The 19,185-nt window shown below is 43.2% G+C and overlaps 1 protein-coding gene and 1 pseudogene across 2 annotated transcripts; one reads left to right on the plus strand and one right to left on the minus strand.

Moving 5' to 3' along the window:
- Positions 1-926: 926 nt before the first annotated feature.
- On the plus strand, positions 927-2,839 carry utp23 (UTP23 small subunit processome component). The gene is made up of 3 exons (NM_001140725.2): positions 927-1,385; positions 1,472-1,643; positions 2,327-2,839. The coding sequence occupies exons 1-3, from the start codon at positions 1,198-1,200 to the stop codon at positions 2,720-2,722; spliced, it is 756 nt and encodes a 251-aa protein (NP_001134197.1). The 5' UTR covers positions 927-1,197; the 3' UTR covers positions 2,723-2,839.
- Positions 2,840-3,103: 264 nt separating this feature from the next.
- On the minus strand, positions 3,104-16,717 carry LOC106570146 (double-strand-break repair protein rad21 homolog; annotated as a pseudogene). Its single transcript, XR_006758870.2, has 10 exons — positions 16,547-16,717; positions 15,442-15,565; positions 15,032-15,159; positions 14,626-14,725; positions 13,652-13,758; positions 13,101-13,313; positions 9,781-9,926; positions 9,399-9,555; positions 4,576-4,659; positions 3,104-4,442 (listed from the first exon to the last, which is right to left on the minus strand). The product of XR_006758870.2 is annotated as a double-strand-break repair protein rad21 homolog (transcript).
- Positions 16,718-19,185: the final 2,468 nt, after the last annotated feature.

The following is a 19,185-nucleotide window of genomic DNA, read 5'->3' on the forward strand; positions in this document are numbered from 1 at the left end:
TTTTGAAGAGATAAAAAATATTCCTGGAGTGATTGATGCATGTCTGATGATTCGTGTGGTGAATGGTGAAAAAGTGAAGTCTATCTGTTCTTTGTTTTTTGATATGGTGTCTCTCCCTACTCAAGTGCAGTTGGGGTATATAAACTACAGAGTCAGAGCATTTATCCCAAGACCAATGCAGTGGGATCATTGTAAAGCTTTTGGTCATGTTTCAAGTGTTTGCAGAAGAGAGAAGCCGAGATATCCAAGTTGTGGAAAAGATCATATCATGTGTTTTAAAAATGAGGAAAATGTGACATGTTGCAATTGTGGTGGGAACCATGAAGCTACATCTTTTGATTGCCCGACAAGGGCGAAAGAGAATGAGGTGGCAAAAGTCAGGGCTGTCCAGAGCATGTCATATGCAACAGCTGTTAAAAGAGTTGAGGGTTTGAATGGTGCTCCTGAAGAGTCCATGGTGCTGCATAGGCCCTCACTGCAGGCTGCAGGGGTTGCCTTTCACCAACAAGAACCTGACATTTTAAAGGTTAAGAAGGTGGACTTTGTGGCATTTATAGCTATGGTGATTAATGGCACTGCCAAGGTGGGGAGAAGGTCCAGGAAGATAGATATCATTGTGGATGCAGCAGAGCGGTTCCTGGGACTGAAAGATTTCTCGGCAGAGGAGTTACATGGAATATTGGCACAAGCCATACCACCCTCTCAGGCCCTAGAGCCTGAGAAGGGAGATTTGAAAGAAGGAAGAAGTGGGAGTTTTGTTTTTGTTAATATACTATTTTTATTTGGGTGGATTAAGTTAGTGTCCCTATATCGTATGGATTTTCTTTTTACCTTGTTTTGGTTTTCAACCCGTCCAGTTGGAGGCGACAATGCAACGTTTGGGGTTGTAGTCCGCCATAAAACCCACAGAAGAAGAAGAAACAAATGCCTTGATTCTGACGTTTTGTTTCCAGACGAACATATTCAGCTGTTACTCAACCAAGGAAACGTGTGTTTATATTTTCCATGCAACTAGATTTTATTGGTTATGTGATTTGTTATTAATCTGTGTGTAGTAGTAAACCGATACTGACGAAAATTTACAGAATATACGTAATGCAATTGCGTCCATTTGAGTGATATTTTTCAGTAAGTAATCCTGTCGGACAAGCTCGTTAGCTCTTTTTAGTACATTCTTGGGCTAGCAAGCTAGTCACAATGACGATCAAGCGACAAAAGAAAGCCAAGAAAAACATCAATTTCTACAAACACAACTTCAGTTTTAGAGAGCCCTTTCAAATTCTCATCGACGGGACGTTTTGCCAGGCGGCTCTGAAGAATAAGATTCAAATCAAAGAGCAGATGCCGAAATACCTCATGGGGGAGGTGCAACTTTGTACTACAAAGTGAGTTGGGTTTAGTGTCCTAGTAAATGTCACACTGTCATGAATTTTAACCAATGACCGTTTTTTCTTAACCTTATGTCCTACAGTTGTGCGCTGAAGGAACTTGAATCACTGAAAGACCTCTATGGTGCCAAACTCATCCTGCAGCGGTATCAGGTTAGGAACTGCAAGCATTTCAAGAACCCTGTCTCTGCGTCTGAGTGTCTGCACTCCATGCTGGAAGGGACCAATTCACACCACTACTTTGTTGCCACACAGGTAAGTGTTATGTCATACCTTTACTTACCTGGGTCAAACAATGGTCCTGTTTCCCTGCTCAGGCCTGGCATGCATGCCACATTGACTGCCAAATTGCTGTAACATGGGGACATGTTCTTCTGCTTAGACATTGCTGATGCATGCCAGATCTTACAACACCAGGATAGGTATCAGCTAACACATATCAGCTCCCGAGTGGCGCGGCGGTCTAAGGCACTGCATCTCAGTGCAAGAGGCGTCACTACAGTCCCTGGTTCGATTCCAGACTTTATCACATCCAGCCGTGATTGGGAGTCCCATAGGGCGGCGCACAATTGGCCCAGCTTCGTCCGGGTTTGGCCAGGGTAGACCATCATTGTAAATAAGAAATTTGTTCTTAACTGACTTGCCAAGTTAAATAAAGGTACATAAAATAACCAGATCATATATTATAGAAATATGGTGCCCTTGATGACGTGGTACGCAACCATTGATTGATGCATGCAATGTCTGACCAGGGGAGCACGACCATGTGGTTAGCTGATGTGTATTTTACGTATCTAGGTGTTGTAAGTTTTGGCATGCGTTAGCAACGCTTGTCACCTCAGGATCAACGACCAATAGTGCCGCCCACCTAACTGCATGCATCCAGTCTAGACCAAATGCATTGATTCACCTCTTCCTGTCGGATGTTTAATTTCTAGGACCAAGAGCTGACAGCAGGCCTGAAGAAGATCCCAGGCGTGCCTCTTATGTATATCATCTCCAACACCATAGTGTTGGACAAGCCCAGCCAATGCTCGGTTAACCATGTGGAGGCTGTGGCTCTGGGAGAGATGGTCACCCCAGCCCAGCAGCAGAGCATCAACAGCCTGAAGGAGGTGCAGGGGATCGGGCAGGATGGAGAGCGCCGGGGCAAGAAGCGTAAGAGGAAAATCTCCAATCCCAACCCGCTCAGCTGCCTAAAGAAGAAGAAAAAACAGCCACCGACGCAGCCTCTTAAGACTGAGGGTGAGAAGAAGAAACGGAACCGTCAAAGGAAACGTAGCAAACCAGAGGGAGGCAAGGGTCCATCCCTCAAACCGCTCCCAAACACTTAGTGTGGTGGGAAGAGACTTGTTTTGCCAGGGCAGTAAAAATAGCTGCTTTTTCCCCCCCCACTGTTCCCAAAGGTTGAAATTTGAACAGCTGAATATAATAAATGTATACCTCTTTACTAAACACATTTGCCAGATCAAAGACATCTCATTGGAATTCAAGAGATCCAACTTCAAATGTCTGGAGAACATCTTTTGAAGAAGCACACAATGAATTGTCTTTGTATTGCGCCACGGTTCTAAAAATGTATCCTCAAACAGTTCACAATCTAGTTTTTGACCATCAGAAGGTATTGATATTCTAAGTCATTGTTATAGTAGCCATTATACCCAGTTCGCTGGCTCAATGAACCAGCTATGAAAAGGATCGTCATTGACATGAACTGTTAACAGTATTCATTTTATTAGAAAACTTACATCAGTTGCTGGGGCTCAGGACTACAGGCATGGCATCAAAAATCTGAGTAAGAACACATTTTAACAACAGTATCTATAAGATGTCGTTTTGGGTTTTAAAGAAAAATGCAAGTTTACATAGTTTAAAAGGGATGCACTGAAACATCATATACAATTTCAGAGGGAGTCCGTGGATATCAAAACAATACATTCATTGTAAAGGATGGTCAGAAAACTATAAATCTACTTGTCCTCTGCAGCTATGAACCATGATAAGACGAGCAATAGCGTATTCAAGCTATCGAAGAATGACTGTCGCAACGAGTCTAAACACCTATGCAAGTTTCCATCAAAACTTTTAGATTATTAATGAATACCAAATTAAAGTTTTCTAGACATTCAGCTGCATCAAAGTATAATGAAATGTAGTTTCCTGACACCTACTGGGCTGAGTTGTCTTGAAATTTAGAGATTGTGCAGCTTCGAAAGATGCAGCCTTAACTAAGTCTAATTCTGACCAAACCATTAACATCTGCATTAGATAGTTGATATGAGTATTTTCATTGTCACAGTATGTGACTTAAAACAAAGGTAATTATTCAAGAAATACCATAAAAATAAGATTTCAGGAGCAATTCATTGGAATAAAGTATATTTCAAAATGGAGCATGCAATAAGCGTAGTTATTCTTTAAATCTACATGATCCTCAAATCACAACAAATGAAGATATTTGAAAATATAAAGTACAGTCAGACACACAAGCACTTGTAAACACAGAATTAAATACTAGGTGTAGCCACACCAGCCCAGGCTTCTTCACCTGCGGGTGGGGGGTGTGCTTAGAATTATTTCTGTCTATAATAAATCCCTTTTGTGGGGAAAAACTAATTGGCTGGACGTGGGTAGGCCTAGGCCCACCCATGGCTGCGCCCCTGCCAGTCGTGTGAAATCCATAGATTTGAAAATGTTGCCGGTTGTGTTTATATTTTTGTTCAGTGTAGTTAATTTTTTTAATATATATATATATATATATATATATATATATATATATATATATATGCACAGTGTCAGAGAACTAAATAACATCCTATACAAACAAAAACGGTTTTAGAGTAAAAGCAGCCAGTGTCGAGTCTAGATTAGGTGGAAGTGGGCTCCAGGGGTGGCGATGATGTCGCTGTAGTGCTCTGTCTGGTTGAGCTTCACCGCCGGCTGCTTCTTCAGAACCAGGAAGCTGTAGAACTTGGCGGCAGCCTGCTTCTTGTTGTTGTTCCTGCACAGATCCAGCAGGCTAATTTGCTTGGCCCCAGTCTTGGTCATCACCCTCTGTTGAAGGGAGGGAGAGAACAGGTACGTCACGGGTAAGACCTGGTTCTGGTTAGAAATGTTGGGGTTCACTTGGTGAGTCACAACAATTAGTAGAGCTCAGTGCTCTCGTTGAAGCTCTCCTATGACATACCTGCAGGCCGTGGAGCATCTGCTAGGTTCTCTTGATCCACCTCCTCTCCTCTCAGTCCTGTTCTCCGGCCTGACCTTCCTCATCCTTTCATGGAACACACATAACATTAACTCTACATAAATAATACACTTTAGCCAATGTACAAGCAATGCAAGACAGTAAGAGACATGCTTCTGCGTACTCCTAGGCCTACAGTGCCTTCAGAAAGTATTAATACACCATTACTTATTCCACATTTTTTGTTACAGCCCGAATTCCAAATGTATTAAAATAGATCTCACCCATCTACACACAATTTTATTGAAAATGAAATACACTACATCGTCAATGTTGGGCGATTAGGCCTGGCTCACAGTCGGAGTTCCAATTCATCCCAAAGGTGTTCGATGGGGTTGAGGTCAGGGCTCTGTGCAGGCCAGTCAAGTTCTTCCACACCAATCGACAAACCATTTCTGTATGGACCTCGCTTTGTGCACAAGGGCATTGTCACGCTGAAACAGGTAAGGGCTTTTGCTGGAACTGTCACGCTGAAACAGGAAAGGGCTTTTTCTGGAACTAAGGTGCCTGAACCATGAAAAACAGCTTCAGACCATTATTCCTCCTCCACCAAATTTTACAGTTGGCACTATGCATTTCGGGCAGGTAGCGTTCCCTTGGCATTCGCCAAACGCAGATTCGTCATCGGACTGCCAGATGGTGAAGCGTGATTCATCACTCCAGCAAATGCGTTTCCACTGCTCCAGAGTCCAATGGCGGCAAGTTTTACACCACTCCAGCCAACGATGCTCCCGATGAACAGTTCTTGTGCTGATGTTGCTTCCCAAGACAGTTTGGAAGTTGGTAGTGAGTGTTGCAACCGAGGACAATTTTTTACACGCTATGCACTTCAGCACTTGGCGGTCCCGTTCTGTGAGCTTGTGTGGCCTACCACTTGGCGGCTGAGTTGTTGTTGCTCATAGACGTTTCCACTTCACAATAACAGCGCTTACAGTTGAATGGGGCAGCTCTAACAGGGTAGAAATGTAACAAATTGGCTTGTTGGAAAGGTGGCATCCTATGACAGTGCCACATTGAAAGTCACTCAGCTCTTCAATACGGGCCATTCTACTGCCAATGTTTTCCTATGGAGATTGCATGGCTGTGTGCTCGATTTTATACACCTGTCAGCAATGGCTGTGGCTGAAATTGCCAAATCCACTAATTTGAAGGGGTGTCCACATACTTTTGCATATACACTACTGTTCAAAAGTTTGGGGTCACTTAGAGCCTGGACTCAAACCCAGAATCTCTAGTGGCACAGCGATGCAGTGCCTTACACAACTGTGCCACTCAGGAGGCCCAAGTTTATCATTTTAAAAGGCTAATTGATCATTAGAAAACCCTTTTGCAATTATGTTAGCGCAGCTGAAAACTGTTGTTCTGATTAAAGAAGCAATAAAACTGGTCTTCTTTAGACTAGTTGAGTATCTGGAGCATCAGCATTTGTGGGTTCGATTACAGGCTCAAAATGGCCAGAAACAAAGAACTTTCTTCTGAACCTCGTCAGTCCATTCTTGTTCTGAGAAATGAAGGCTATTCCATGTGAGAAATTGCCAAGAAACTGAAGATCTCATACAACACTGACTACTCCCTTCACAGAACAGCACAAACTGGCCCTAACCAGAATATAAAGAGGAGTGGTGTCTAGTTTGAGAAACATTTCCTCACAAGTCCTCAACTGGCAGCTTCATTAAATAGTACCCGCAAAACACCAGTCTCAACGTCAACAGTGAAGAGGCGACTCCGGGATGCTGGCCTTCTAGGCAGAGTTGCAACGAAAAAGACATATCTCAGACTGGCCAATAAAAAGAAAAAGATTAAGATGGGCAAAAGAACACAGACACTGAACAGAGGAAGATTGGGAAAAAGTATTATGGATGACAAATCTAAGTATGAGGTGTTCAGATCACAAAGAAGAACATTCTTGAGACACTGAAAAAATGAAAAGATGCTGGAGGAGTGCTTAACGCCATCTGTCAAGCATGATGGCGACAATGTGATGGTCTGGGGTGCTTTGGTGGTAGTAAAGTGGGAGATTTGTACAGGGTAAAAGGGATCTTGAAGGAGGAAGGCTATCACTCCATTTTGCAATGCCATGCCATACCCTGTGGGCGGCACTTAAATTGGAGCCAATTTCCTCCTACAACAGGACAATGACCCAAAGCACAGCTCCAAACTATGCAATAACTATTTAGGGGAAAATCAGTCAGCTGGTATTCTGTCTAATGGAGTGGCCAGCACAGTCACCGGATCTCAGCCCTATTGAGCTGTTGTGGGAGCAGCTTGACTGTACGGTACGTACGAAGTGCCCATCAAGCCAATCTAACTTGTGGGAGGTGCTTCAGGAAGCATGGGGTGAAATCTCTTCAGATTACCTCAACAAATTGACAACTAGAATGCCAAAGGTCTGCAAGGCTGTAATTGCTACAAATAGAGGATTCACAATTATTATTTCAATTAAAAATCATTATTTATAACCTTGTCAACTTCTTGACTATCTTTCCTGTTCATTTTGCAACTCATTTCATGTATGTTTTCATGGAAAATAAGGACATTTCTAAGTGACCCCAAACTTTTGAACGGTAGTGTATAGTGTAAGTCTCGAAGAGCATTCCACACCTGGATTTTGCAACATTTGCCCATAAATATTTTCAAAATTCTTCAAGCTCTGTCAAATTGGTAGTTGATCATTGCTAGACAACCATTTTCAGGTCTTGCCATAGATTTTCAAGCAGATTTAAGTCAAAACTGTAACTCGGCCACTGTCTTCTTGGTAAGCAACTCCAGTGTAGATTTAGCTTTGTGTTTTGGGTTATTGTTCTGCTGAAAGGTGAATTAATCTCCCAGTGTCTGGTGGAAAGCAGACAACCAGGTTTTCCTCTTGGATTTTGCCTGTGCTTAGCTCCATTACGTTTATTTTTTATCCTGAAAAACTCCCCAGTCCTTAACAATTACAAGAATACTCATAACATGATGCAGCCACCACTATGCTTGAAAATATGGAGTGTGGTACTCAGTAATGTGTTGCATTGGATTTGCCGCAAGCACTTTGTATTCAGCACAAAAAGTGAATTGCTTTGCCACATTTTTTGCAGTATTACTTTAGTTCCTTGTTGCAAACAGGATGCAAGTTTTGGAATCTTTTTTAGTCTATACAGGCTTCCTTCTTTTGACTGTCAATTAGGTTAGTATTGTGGAGTAACTACAATGCTGTTGATCCATCTTCATTTTCTCCTATCAAAGCCATTAAACACTGTTTTAAAGTCACCATTGGCCACATGTTGAAATCCCTGAGCGGTTTCCTTCCTCTCCGGCAACTGAGTTAGGAAAGACGCCTGTAGCTTTGTGGAGCTGGGTGTATTGATACACCATCCAAAGTGTAATTAGTAACTTGCTCAAAGGGCTATTCAATGTCTGGTTTATTTTACATTCACTCATCTGCCATCACTACCTGCTGCCTTATATACATAGACTTGAAATCACTGGCCACTTTAATAATGTTTACATATTTTGCATTACTCATCTCATATGTATATACTGTATTCTATACTATTCTACGGTCTATGCCGCTCTGACATTGCTCGCCCAGATATATATATATTCTTAATTCCATTCCTTTAGATTAGTGTGTATTGTATTTATTGTTGTGAAATTGTTAGATATTACTTGATAGATATTACTGCTCTGTTGGAGCTAGAAACACAAGCATTTTGCTACACCCGCAATAACATCTGCTAAACATGTGTATGTGACAAATCAAATGTGATTTAATTTGAATAGGTGCCCTTCTTTGCGAGCCATGGAAAACCTCCCTGAGTCTTTGTGGTTGAATCTGTGTTTGAAATGTACTGCTCGACTGAGGGATCTTACAGATCATTTTATGTGTGGGGTACAGAGATAAGGCAGTCGTTTAAAAATCATGATAAACACTATTATTGCACAGAGTGAGTCCATGCAACTTATGTGACTTGTTAAGTGAATTTTTACTCCTGAACTTATTTAGGCTTGCTATAACAAAGGGATTAAATACTAATTGAATCAAGACATTACAGCTTTTACTTTAAGTAATTTGTAAAATAAATAGAAAAACATAATTTCACTTTGACATTGTGGGGTATTGTGTGTAGGCCTGTGATAATATTTGTAAAAAATGTTTATCTACTGGCTTCCCGGGTGGCGCAGCGGTCTAAGGCCCTGAATTGTTGGCTTTACTTGGCTCATCGCGCTCTAGTGACTCCTTGTGGCAAGCCGGGCACCTGCATTCTGACTTCAGTCGTCAGTTGAGCGATGTTTCCTTCAACACATTGGTGCAGCTGGCTTCGGGGTTGAGTGGGTGGGTGTTAAGAAGCGCGATTTGGCGGGTCATGTTTCAGAGGACGCATGACTCAATCGTCACCTCTCCCAAGCCCATTGGGGAGTTGCAGCGATAAGACAAGATCATAATTGGGGAGAAAAGGGGGGTAAAATACAAAACAATTATAATATCTATTTTAAATTCAGGTTGTAACACAACAAAATGTGGAAAACGTCAAGGGGTGTGAATACTTTCTGAAGTCCCTGTACACATTTAGCTTCCTTTGGAAGCTAAGACAGAATAGATCAGTGGTCACCAGCCATGGTCCAAGAGAGCCACATTGTCTGTAGGATTTTCTTCCAGTCCTGCACTAACACACGCAATTCCATCAGCTGTTTAGTTCTTACTTGGAACACAAGTCTGCACACCCTGTAGCTCTTCAGAACCAGGGTTGGCGGTGACCACTGGCACATCTTTGTCTCTATCTCACCTCGTCCTCTCCTTCCTTCCTTGTCCTTTTTCTCCCCTACCAGGTCCAGCTCGGGGTACAGGTTGAGGTTGGTGCTGTCCTCAGGGGGCAGCTCCACCGTCATGTCCAATTGCTGGGACACACCTGAATGGTTGGCAGCCTGTTCCAGAGTACCCATCTGGATGGAGAGAGAATAAGAATGTTTGAGTGATTGAGTAGGGGGTTGAGTATGGGCAAAAGATAGAAGTTTGACCTGCTTCTATCAAAAACACTAATGAGATCTCCCAGTGGATACAATATCAAACCCCAACAAGCCTTATATGCTTGACAAACTGCCTTTGAATGTTTCCCTAGCCATAGTTAAACAGGGCTTGAGCGAAGAGAGGAGGAAAGAGGCACTCACGGGCAAGGCTGGCTCTGTGTCCTGGGCCTTGCATTTCTGGCCGTGCATGGAGGAGGGTGGGGGCATGACTGACTCGTCCAGGGTGGTCCTGCTGCCCTCCATGGCCGATGCCTGCAGTACACTGGGCTCTTCCAGGATGGTCAGGTCTGGAGCACATACAATTACACACAGACAGAACATTAAACTGCAGTAATCAAAGAAAGGTATTGAGTACAAGTACATGAGTGTTATGGATGAGGATCGGATGAAGTGCTTATGTCAGACTGGGAGTCTGTCTGCTCCACTGGTGTTGAAGAAAATCCAATAGTACTACTTTGAGTGTCTACTACTTTAAATGTCTCTACTTTGAATACCAGCCTATGTCTTAATATAATAACCATGCTGAGAGTTGGCCCTCTAGCCTATAATGGCATCTACTGTAGAGGAATGCACTGTTGACATTCGGTAGTGAGTTAACTGAGTGGAATATCTTACCGATGATGTCCCTCTGCATGACCTCCACAGTTGGTGCATATATTCTGACTACATTTTGTGACGTTTTTGTTCGTTCTGGTCTTCGGCAAGTTTTTTTTTGGGCTGTTCGTGCACACACAAAAATGTCTTGAGGCAAGTCGGTAGCCGAAGTCTACAACTCTTCGTCGGTCACTGGTCAACAGCATTTTCAACGGCTCAGACACGAGACATAAGTGGCAGGTTCTACAGACAATCACGGACTACAAAAATAAAATCAGCCACGTCACGGACACTGACGTCTTGCTTCCAGACAAACTAAACACCTTTGCCCGCTTTGAGGACCACACAGTGCCACCAAGGACTGTGGGCTCTCCTTCTCCTTGGCTGACGTGAGTAAGACATTTAAACGTGTTAACCCTCGCAAGGCTGCCGGCCCAGACGGCATCCCTAGCCACGTCCTCAGAGCATGCACAGACCAGCTGGCTGGTGTGTTTAAGGACATATTCAATCTATCCCTATTGTTCCACCATGCTTCAAGATGGCCACCATTGTTCCTGTACCCAAGAAGGCAAAGGTAACGGTAGTAAATTACTATCACCCCATAGCACTCACTTCTGTCATCATGAAGTGCTTTGAGAGACTAGTAGAGTAGGCCAGAAGGCTAAACTGGAAAACCTAACCTCTATCAAAATAAAAAGATGGCGGAGCCGCAAAAGTTATTTTATGCAAGGGTGTTTATTTACATAGTGATTCCGGAACAAAAACAACAGTACGGCCATCAAACGTGTGTATACTCTACGTGACACATGGTGGCAGCAGTGGGACCGGACTTCGGACGGACTTCTACATCACACTAGTCAAGGATCATATCACCTCCACCCTAGACCCACTTCAATTTGCATACCGCCCCAATAGGTCCACAGGCGATGCAATCGCCATCACACTGCCCTATCCCATCTGGACAAGGGGAACAGCTATGTAAGAATGCTGTTCATTGACTACAGCTCAGCATTCAACACCATAGTACCCTCCAAGCTCATCATTAACTTTGAGGCCCTGGGTCTCAACCCCGCCCTGTGCGATTGGGTCCTGGACATCCTGATGGGCCGCCCCTAGGTGGTGAAGGTAGGAAACAACATCTCCACTTCGCTGATCCTCAACACTGGGGCCCCACAAGGGTGCGGGCTCAGCCCCCTCCTGTACTCCCTGTTCACCCATGACTGCGTGGCCATGCACGCCTCCAACTCGATCAAGTTTGCAGACGACATAACAGTAGTAGGCTTGATCACCAACAACGACGAGACAGCCTACAGGAAGGAGGTGAGGGCCCTGGGAGTGTGGTGTCAGGATAACAACCTCTCACTCAACATCAACAAAACAAAGGAGATGATCGTGGACTTCAGGAAAAAGCAAAGGGAGCACTCCCCTATCCACATCAAAGGGACAGCAGTGGAGAAGGTGGAAAGTTTTAAGTTCGTCGGTGTACACATCACGGACAAACTGAAATGGTCCACCCACACAGACAGTGTGGTGAAGAAGGCGCAACAGAACCTCCTCAAGCTCAGGAGGCCGAAGAAATTTGGCTTGTCACCTAAAACCCTTACAAACTTTTACAGATGCACAATTGAGAGCATCCTGTCGGGCTGTATCACCGCCTGGTATGGCAACTGCACCACCCACAACCGCAGGGCTCTCCAGAGGGTGGTGCGGTCTGCACAACGCATCACCGGAGGCAAACTACCTGCTTTCCAGGACACCTACAGCACCCGATGTCACAGGAAGGCTAAAAAGATCATCATGGACAACAACCACCCGAGCCACTGCCTACTTCCCCCGCTACCATCCAGAAGGCGAGGTCAATACAGGTGCATCAAAGCTGGGCCTGAGAGACAGCTTCTATCTCAAGGCCATCAGACTGTTAAACAGCCATCACCAGCACAGAGAGGCTGCTGCCTACATTCAGACTTGAAAACATTGGCCACTAACAAATGGATCAGTAGTCATTTTATTAATGATGTTTTGTCTTGCATTACTCATCCCTTATGTATATACTGTATTTTATACCATCTATTGCATCTTGCCTATGCCGCTCGGATGTTATTCCATCCCTTTACTTAGATTTGTGTATTAGGTAGTTGTTGTGGGATTGTTAGATTACTTGTTAGATATTGCGGCATTGTCGGAACTAGAAGCACAAGCATTTCGCAACACTCGCATTAACATCTGCTAACCATGTGTATGTGACCAGTAAAATTTGATTTGAACAGAAGGGACTCTTCAATAAAGTGTTTGTTGTAATTCAACGAGAGACTAATCATTTTCATGCACAGTTTTTCACTTGAGAAATACTGCATCTTAGTTAGATGTGAAATTATGCGACTAAGATCCTCTGTAAAAACGTCTAAATTAATGACAGATTTCTCGAGTAATCTTAGATTGGCTACGGCATCTCAAGATGAACGAACAGTACTATTGGCACTAAGGTCTATTAAGGGAGTGTGCAAGCACACTCGTTCGGCCCGTCTAGCTGAGTTCAGCTAGGCGCCAGCCGAACTGAATCATACAGAAGGCTTTACCATGAATGCAGTCTCCGACGACACAGGAACATTGTCTTTAAATTTCTATGGCGCTGTATGTAGCGCAGCTCTTCAGCACTACAGATTGAATCAAGCCACAGGGGTTTTACACCAGATACAATCAATTGGCCACATTAGTCATGGAGAAGGCAAGGGCTATGTCCCATTTACATCTCCTTCCTCCCACACCTGTGCACACTTCAGGAGGAAGGAGATATTATTGAATCGCACCCAAGGAAAGAAAGAATTTGGTCATAGACCCAACCCAGGTTATCCTTCCTTCCTTCTTACCCAGCATGCATCCTTCGCTGTCAGCCATGGGGTCCTCTCCAAAGTCATCTTTGTACTGGTCGTCGTACTCCAGGTGGTTGGACTTGTCTGTGATCTGGGCCTCTTAGGTCTCTGGGTCTAGGAGCAGGTTGGAGGCTGATGCACCGTGGATGATGTCCACCTCAAAGGCACTCTCTTCCCGCATCATCTCCCGGTCATCCATCCCAAAGTCAGCTGGGGGGACAAAACACTGAATATGTTAGAATGAGTTTTCGGAATGTGCATGTACAGCAGTAATGAGTGGCGGGTTTTGTCACACTAGGAATGGAGAAGCTTGGAATAGGATGGAATAGGCTGGAGTATGGGTGCATTTCAATAATCTGCCTGGATATGAAACTATGGTAAAAACATGGTAGACCACTACCAAGCATTTGCTATCACCTATCCATATCAGTGCAGATGAGGTGGAGGAGATGAAAAGGGAAGCAACTACAGACTATTGAGATGCAGCCATGGTTTAGTTCGGGGAGTGAGATGGTGAAAGGATTGGACCGGGAGGCCTGGCTACATACCGAAGTCATTCTCCTGCAGCAGGCTCAGGTTACCCACCTCCTCCCTCATGGTGATCGCTTCCACTCGACTCTGGTTCAATGTGAACTGCTTGATTACGTCGATGTCACTGCAAATACAACATAAATCACTACCACTGAGCAAAGAAACACCTATTACGCTGGGTACAAGCAAACCGATACCAGTAAGAGCATACAGAACTCCTGCAGGAGATTGAAAAGATTTGGCATGGGTCCTCAGATCCTCTACAGCTGCACCATCGAAAGCATCCTGACTGGTTGCATCACCACCTGGTATGGCAAGTCCTCTGCATCCGACCGCAAGGTGCTACACAGGATAGCGCGTACAGACCAGTACATCACTGGGACCAAGCTTCCTGCCATCCAGGGACCTCTATACCTGGCGGTGTCAGAGGAAGGCCCTAAAAATTGCCATACTGTTCTTTCTGCTACCACACGGCAAGCGGTATCAGAGCGCCAAGTCTGGGTCCAAAAGGCTCCTTAACAGCTTTTACCCCCAAGTCATAAGACTGCTGAACAGTTAATGAAATGGCTACCCGGACTATTTGTATTGACCCCCTTTTTTACGCTGCTGCTACTCTGTTTATTATCTATGCATAGTCACTTTACCCCTACCTACATGTACATATGACCTCAATTACCTTGACTAACTCGTACCCCCACACATTGACTCAGTACCGGTACCCCCTGTATATAGCCTCGTTATTGTTATTGTGTTACTTTTTTAACTTCAGTTTATTTCACAAATATTTTATCACTCTGCGCTGTTCGCTAAGGGCTTGTAAGTACGCATTTCATGGTAAGGTTTACTACACCTTTTGTAGTCGGCTCATGTGACAAATCAAATTTGATGCGAACATATACATCAATGGAGACACAGCACTCATCAAAGCTTCATGACAAATCTCAAAAAACATATTTCAACTTGTTGGGCTCTGATGACATGCAGGACTCACTCTAGGTCTGGTAGTGGCTGGTCGAAGTCGTGGAACTCTTCTGGCATGGTGATGGCGTTGTAGGCAGCTTCTCTGATCTCCTCTGGCAGATCCACCACACCTGAGAGAGGACAGGGATGGAGGCAGGGGTCAGGCCAGCTCAAACCCACATAGTACACAGCCATAACATCTACCAACAATGTTAGTACTGTCTAGCAGCCCAGTGTGCCACTCACAAGTTTCATATTGGGACTCTTTTTCAGGAGCCCCAATTTCAGTTCATTTAACAATATATGTCAACTAACAGTAAAATTAAGATTTAAAGGAGATGGCTGTTGAGCCAAACTGTAACTCTTGAATGTAACTCTTGAATGTAAATCAACAAATAAGATGTTGAACCAGTCCAGCCGTCTAGCCAATATATTACCTGGTCTGAAGGCCATCTTGATCTTGATGAAAGCCTCGTTAGTCAGCCAACAAGTACTTGGCTTTCCTGTTGTAGATCCTCACCACCCCCAGGAGCAGATGACCTGAAGTACACAGGGCCATTTTCACCTGGAGAAATAAATAATAAGAAAGAATGCAATTTAATCTAACACTGTTCCGAAATACACTTACCCTCTATGGCAAGATAATTCACTTCAAATCTCTAGTACGCTCATCTACCAAGTCCTGACCCACAGCAAGTGAGTTGAAAATGTACTCACTTCTACCGGTTCACGCAACACTAGTCTGTCAAAGTACCCTTACAGCAGTATTAACCTAGTGGAGACTAGAGAGTGCAGCACATGACAGAAACACATAATAGAAGCGCTGTATGGATAACAGCTTGTTTACCTTGGGGCAGATGATGCTCTCCACACTGCTCTCCAGGTTGCATTCAAACACATGAGCCTTGGTGAGCTTCTTATCCCAGTGGGCTTGCTGAGTACAAAGTGGGCGTAAAACATTGACCCAGCACCTGCAGGGACAAAGGTTAGAGACTGCTGTTAGAAAAAACTTCCAGTCACAAGAGGTAATACACCTTGATGGTCATATTGAATAAGGAAAGATTAGACTTTCAGAAATACATTTTATATTGCCATGCATTAACCGTCATTTTTATACTACACTGCATTACTCAATATCTGTCAAAGTAACATTTGACTGTGTCATCAGTCCTCGCTGCTGGCAGACCAACGACACTATTCCATGTCACACTGTATTGCATGATGAAAGTGCGTTGTGGATGAATGTTAATAAAATGAATGAACAACAATGATTGAATACTCAGAAATTAAATTAAGCCATTAAATAACTAACTAAAAATTGCGCAATTTTGTGATTTGTTTCCCTGACCGAATAATTTACCGCTACATCTGTCAAACTTTTGTTATCCTCCATGAGGAGGGAGGCGGAGGTTTTGTTTTGGTCATGATACTGACACAGAGTTCGTTTTTGTAAATTTAACAACACGTGATACTTATTAAACACATCGGAACATTTATTAATATGCACAACTAGCTCCGTCGTCAAAATGTATGAATACAACTGAGTTAGGAAGCCAATCGTTTGGATTGTAAAAAATACTAAATAATAACGGGGCCTCGACGCGAGCCCAACAACAGTCCCGATAACTATCTTTGGGGGTTTTGTAGGAGACGTGAGCGCCACAGTGTTACATATTTGTACGTTTTGGTACAATATTGCGTTCCAGTTTAATAAACAAATGTGAAGCTAGCTAAGTACCCACAGTACAACAGGTAAAGACCTAATATAATAGGCTAGCTAATGTTACCGACCAGTGTGTGCGACGTAATCAACAACCCCTGTCATTTCCAAAACAGAGCTCGTATTCTGATAAGAATTTTGGTTTGTGTATACCATTTTTTTTAATCCAACATGCAAACGATTTGCTTTATTCCAGTAGTTGAAAGTATATTTAAAATGTAAATCAACTCACCAATTACGCTCCAATTTTTTTGGGGCGGCTGTACTGTAGTTTACTTTTTCCACCCCTCCTCTTCCTCCTCCCACTAAAAACAAACAAGATGGCAGCAACCGTTTTTGGTTCTGGGCCGGGCTCAATGTGGGCGGAGTCATACTTCGGGGCCGGGCTCAAAGTGGATGGAATCAAACGGCGGGGCCGGGCTCAATGTGGCAGAGTCATACTTCGGGGTCAGGCTCAAAATACTTTGGGGCCGGGCTCAAAGTGGGTGGAGTCAAACGCGTTAACCCGAACCCTTCCCGTCTCCTTCAAGGTCACCCAAGTTCTTAATCGAACCTGACCTACATGGATAAAAATATAAACCATAGAAGTGAGACTGTCATTATGCATAATGTACTTTGTAATATTCATGTTATACCAGTGCAGTGGTACATTTTTATATGACCAACTACCACACCGATGTTAGCATCGGTTAATTAGTGCCCATTTGCACTTGAGGTAGCTAATTGCTCTCAATGAGGGAATCTTATTTGGACAAATTTGCCTACTTGAGCAGTAAGCCTAGGTTTGTAGTTATGTAATTGATTTGATCGTTGATTTTCTGTGTTTCTTCAATGTATGGCTTGTTGTGTTTGGCTGGCTCTAAATGTGTATTGTTGATGCCATTCCCTTAGTTACACATAGCGAGTCTACACAAAGTGTAAATACAATAATGAAATCACCTGGTCCCAACATGCATGGCAAGTCAAGAAAAGTCATTGTAACTTGTCCACACTGCAAACTGAAGTTAAATAAGAAAAACTTCAAAACACATTTACGAAGAAAGCATACACATTGCTTTGAAACAGTGTCCAATGCAAGATTTTTGTCAGGTGAGTGCATTGATGTGAGAAATGGTGTGTTTGCAGTCAAATACATTTTCTGGTCCAGCAACACCCATACATGTTGTGAAAAATACTTGGGCTAATTCAGTTCCAACTGTGTTCAAAACTGTTATGCATGCTGGAGCATAAAAAGCTTTTGAATTGTACTTTTTCTTTACTTTCACATACACTGTGTTCACAGAAACATTGCTCAGATCTTGTCCTGTGGACCTTGGAGGACTTTTGTTGTGGATGATGTTCAGGTTAGATATTCCTATAAATTATTTGATTGTCATTCCTTTATTGAAAATGGTACCTTGTTCACACCACAGGGCCTACCAAAGCAAGGTTTCTCTAACAACTATGGGGTGTTTGTTTTGATGGTAAGATGCTGGCTATTCAGTATATTATATTAGTCCTATTTTCTGTTATAACATATGAAAAGTTATTATTTCTGTGCTTGCAGCTTGTGCTTGCAGCATGCAAAGCACACTGTTGTTCATACTTTTTCTTGTTTATTATTCTTGACACTTTTTGGGACCAGTTTCCTACAGTTTTTACACAATTCATACATCAAACCCCTGCGGAGTTGGATGCTGATGTGACATGCTGTGACTTCTGGGGTGGGGGTGGGGCACGTGCGCGTCTTCTACATCCTGAAATATATTCCTGAGGTGGGGTATTATTATTATTTACTGTTATCATTGCTATCAAACTTAACCTGTTATGGCTAGGGGGCAGTATTTTCACGGCTGGATAAAAAACATACCCGATTTAATCTGGTTACTACTCCTGCCCAGTAACTAGAATATGCATATAATTATTGGCTTTGGATAGAAAACACTCCAAAGTTTCTAAAACTGTTTGAATGGTGTCTGAGTATAACAGAACTTAAATGGCAGGTCAAAACCTGAGAGATTCCTTTACAGGAAGTGGCCTGTCTGACCATTTCTTGAACTTCTTTGCCATCTCTATCTTTTACAAAGGATCTCTGCTCTAACGTGACACTTCCTACGTCTTCCATGGGCGCTCAGAGCCCGGGAAGAAACAGAATGTCATCATCCCAGCCCCAGGCTGAAACACATTATCGCCTTTCTCAAGTGGCCGATCAAGGGACTGTGGGCTTAGGCGTGTGCCCTGGCCGCCCCCGTCTTTGTGATTTTTCCTCTGTTTGCCGAAAAGGAGATTCCCGTTCGGAATATTATCGCTTTTTTACGAGAGAAATTGCATAAAAATTGATTTTAAACAGCGGTTGACATGCTTCGAAGTACTGTAATGGAATATTTAGAATTTTTTTGTCACGAATTGCGCCATGTGCACGACCCTTCTTTACCATTCGGATAGTGTCTGGGACGCACGAACAAAACGCCGCTATTCGGATATAACGATGGATTATTTTGGACCAAACCAACATTTGTTATTGAAGTAGCAGTCCTGGGAGTGCATTCTGACGAAGACAACAAAAGGTAATCAAACTTTTATAATAGTAAATCTGATATTGGTGAGTGCTAAACTTGCCGGGTGTCTAAATAGCTAGCACGTTATGGCTGGGCTATGTACTTAGAATATTGCAAAATGTGCTTTCACCAAAAGGCTATTTTAAAATCGGACATATCGAGTGCATAGAGGAGTTCTGTATCTATAATTCTTAAAATAATTTATGCTTTTTGTGAACGTTTATCGTGAGTAATTTAGTAAATTGTTAGCAAATTCCCCGGAAGTTTGCGGGGGTATGCTAGTTCTGAACGTCACATGCTAATGTAAAAAGCTGTTTTTTGATATAAATATGAA

The sequence above is a fragment of the Salmo salar genome, chromosome 14, assembly GCF_965601325.2.
Source record: "Salmo salar chromosome 14, fSalSal1, whole genome shotgun sequence".
NCBI lineage: Eukaryota > Metazoa > Chordata > Actinopteri > Salmoniformes > Salmonidae > Salmo > Salmo salar.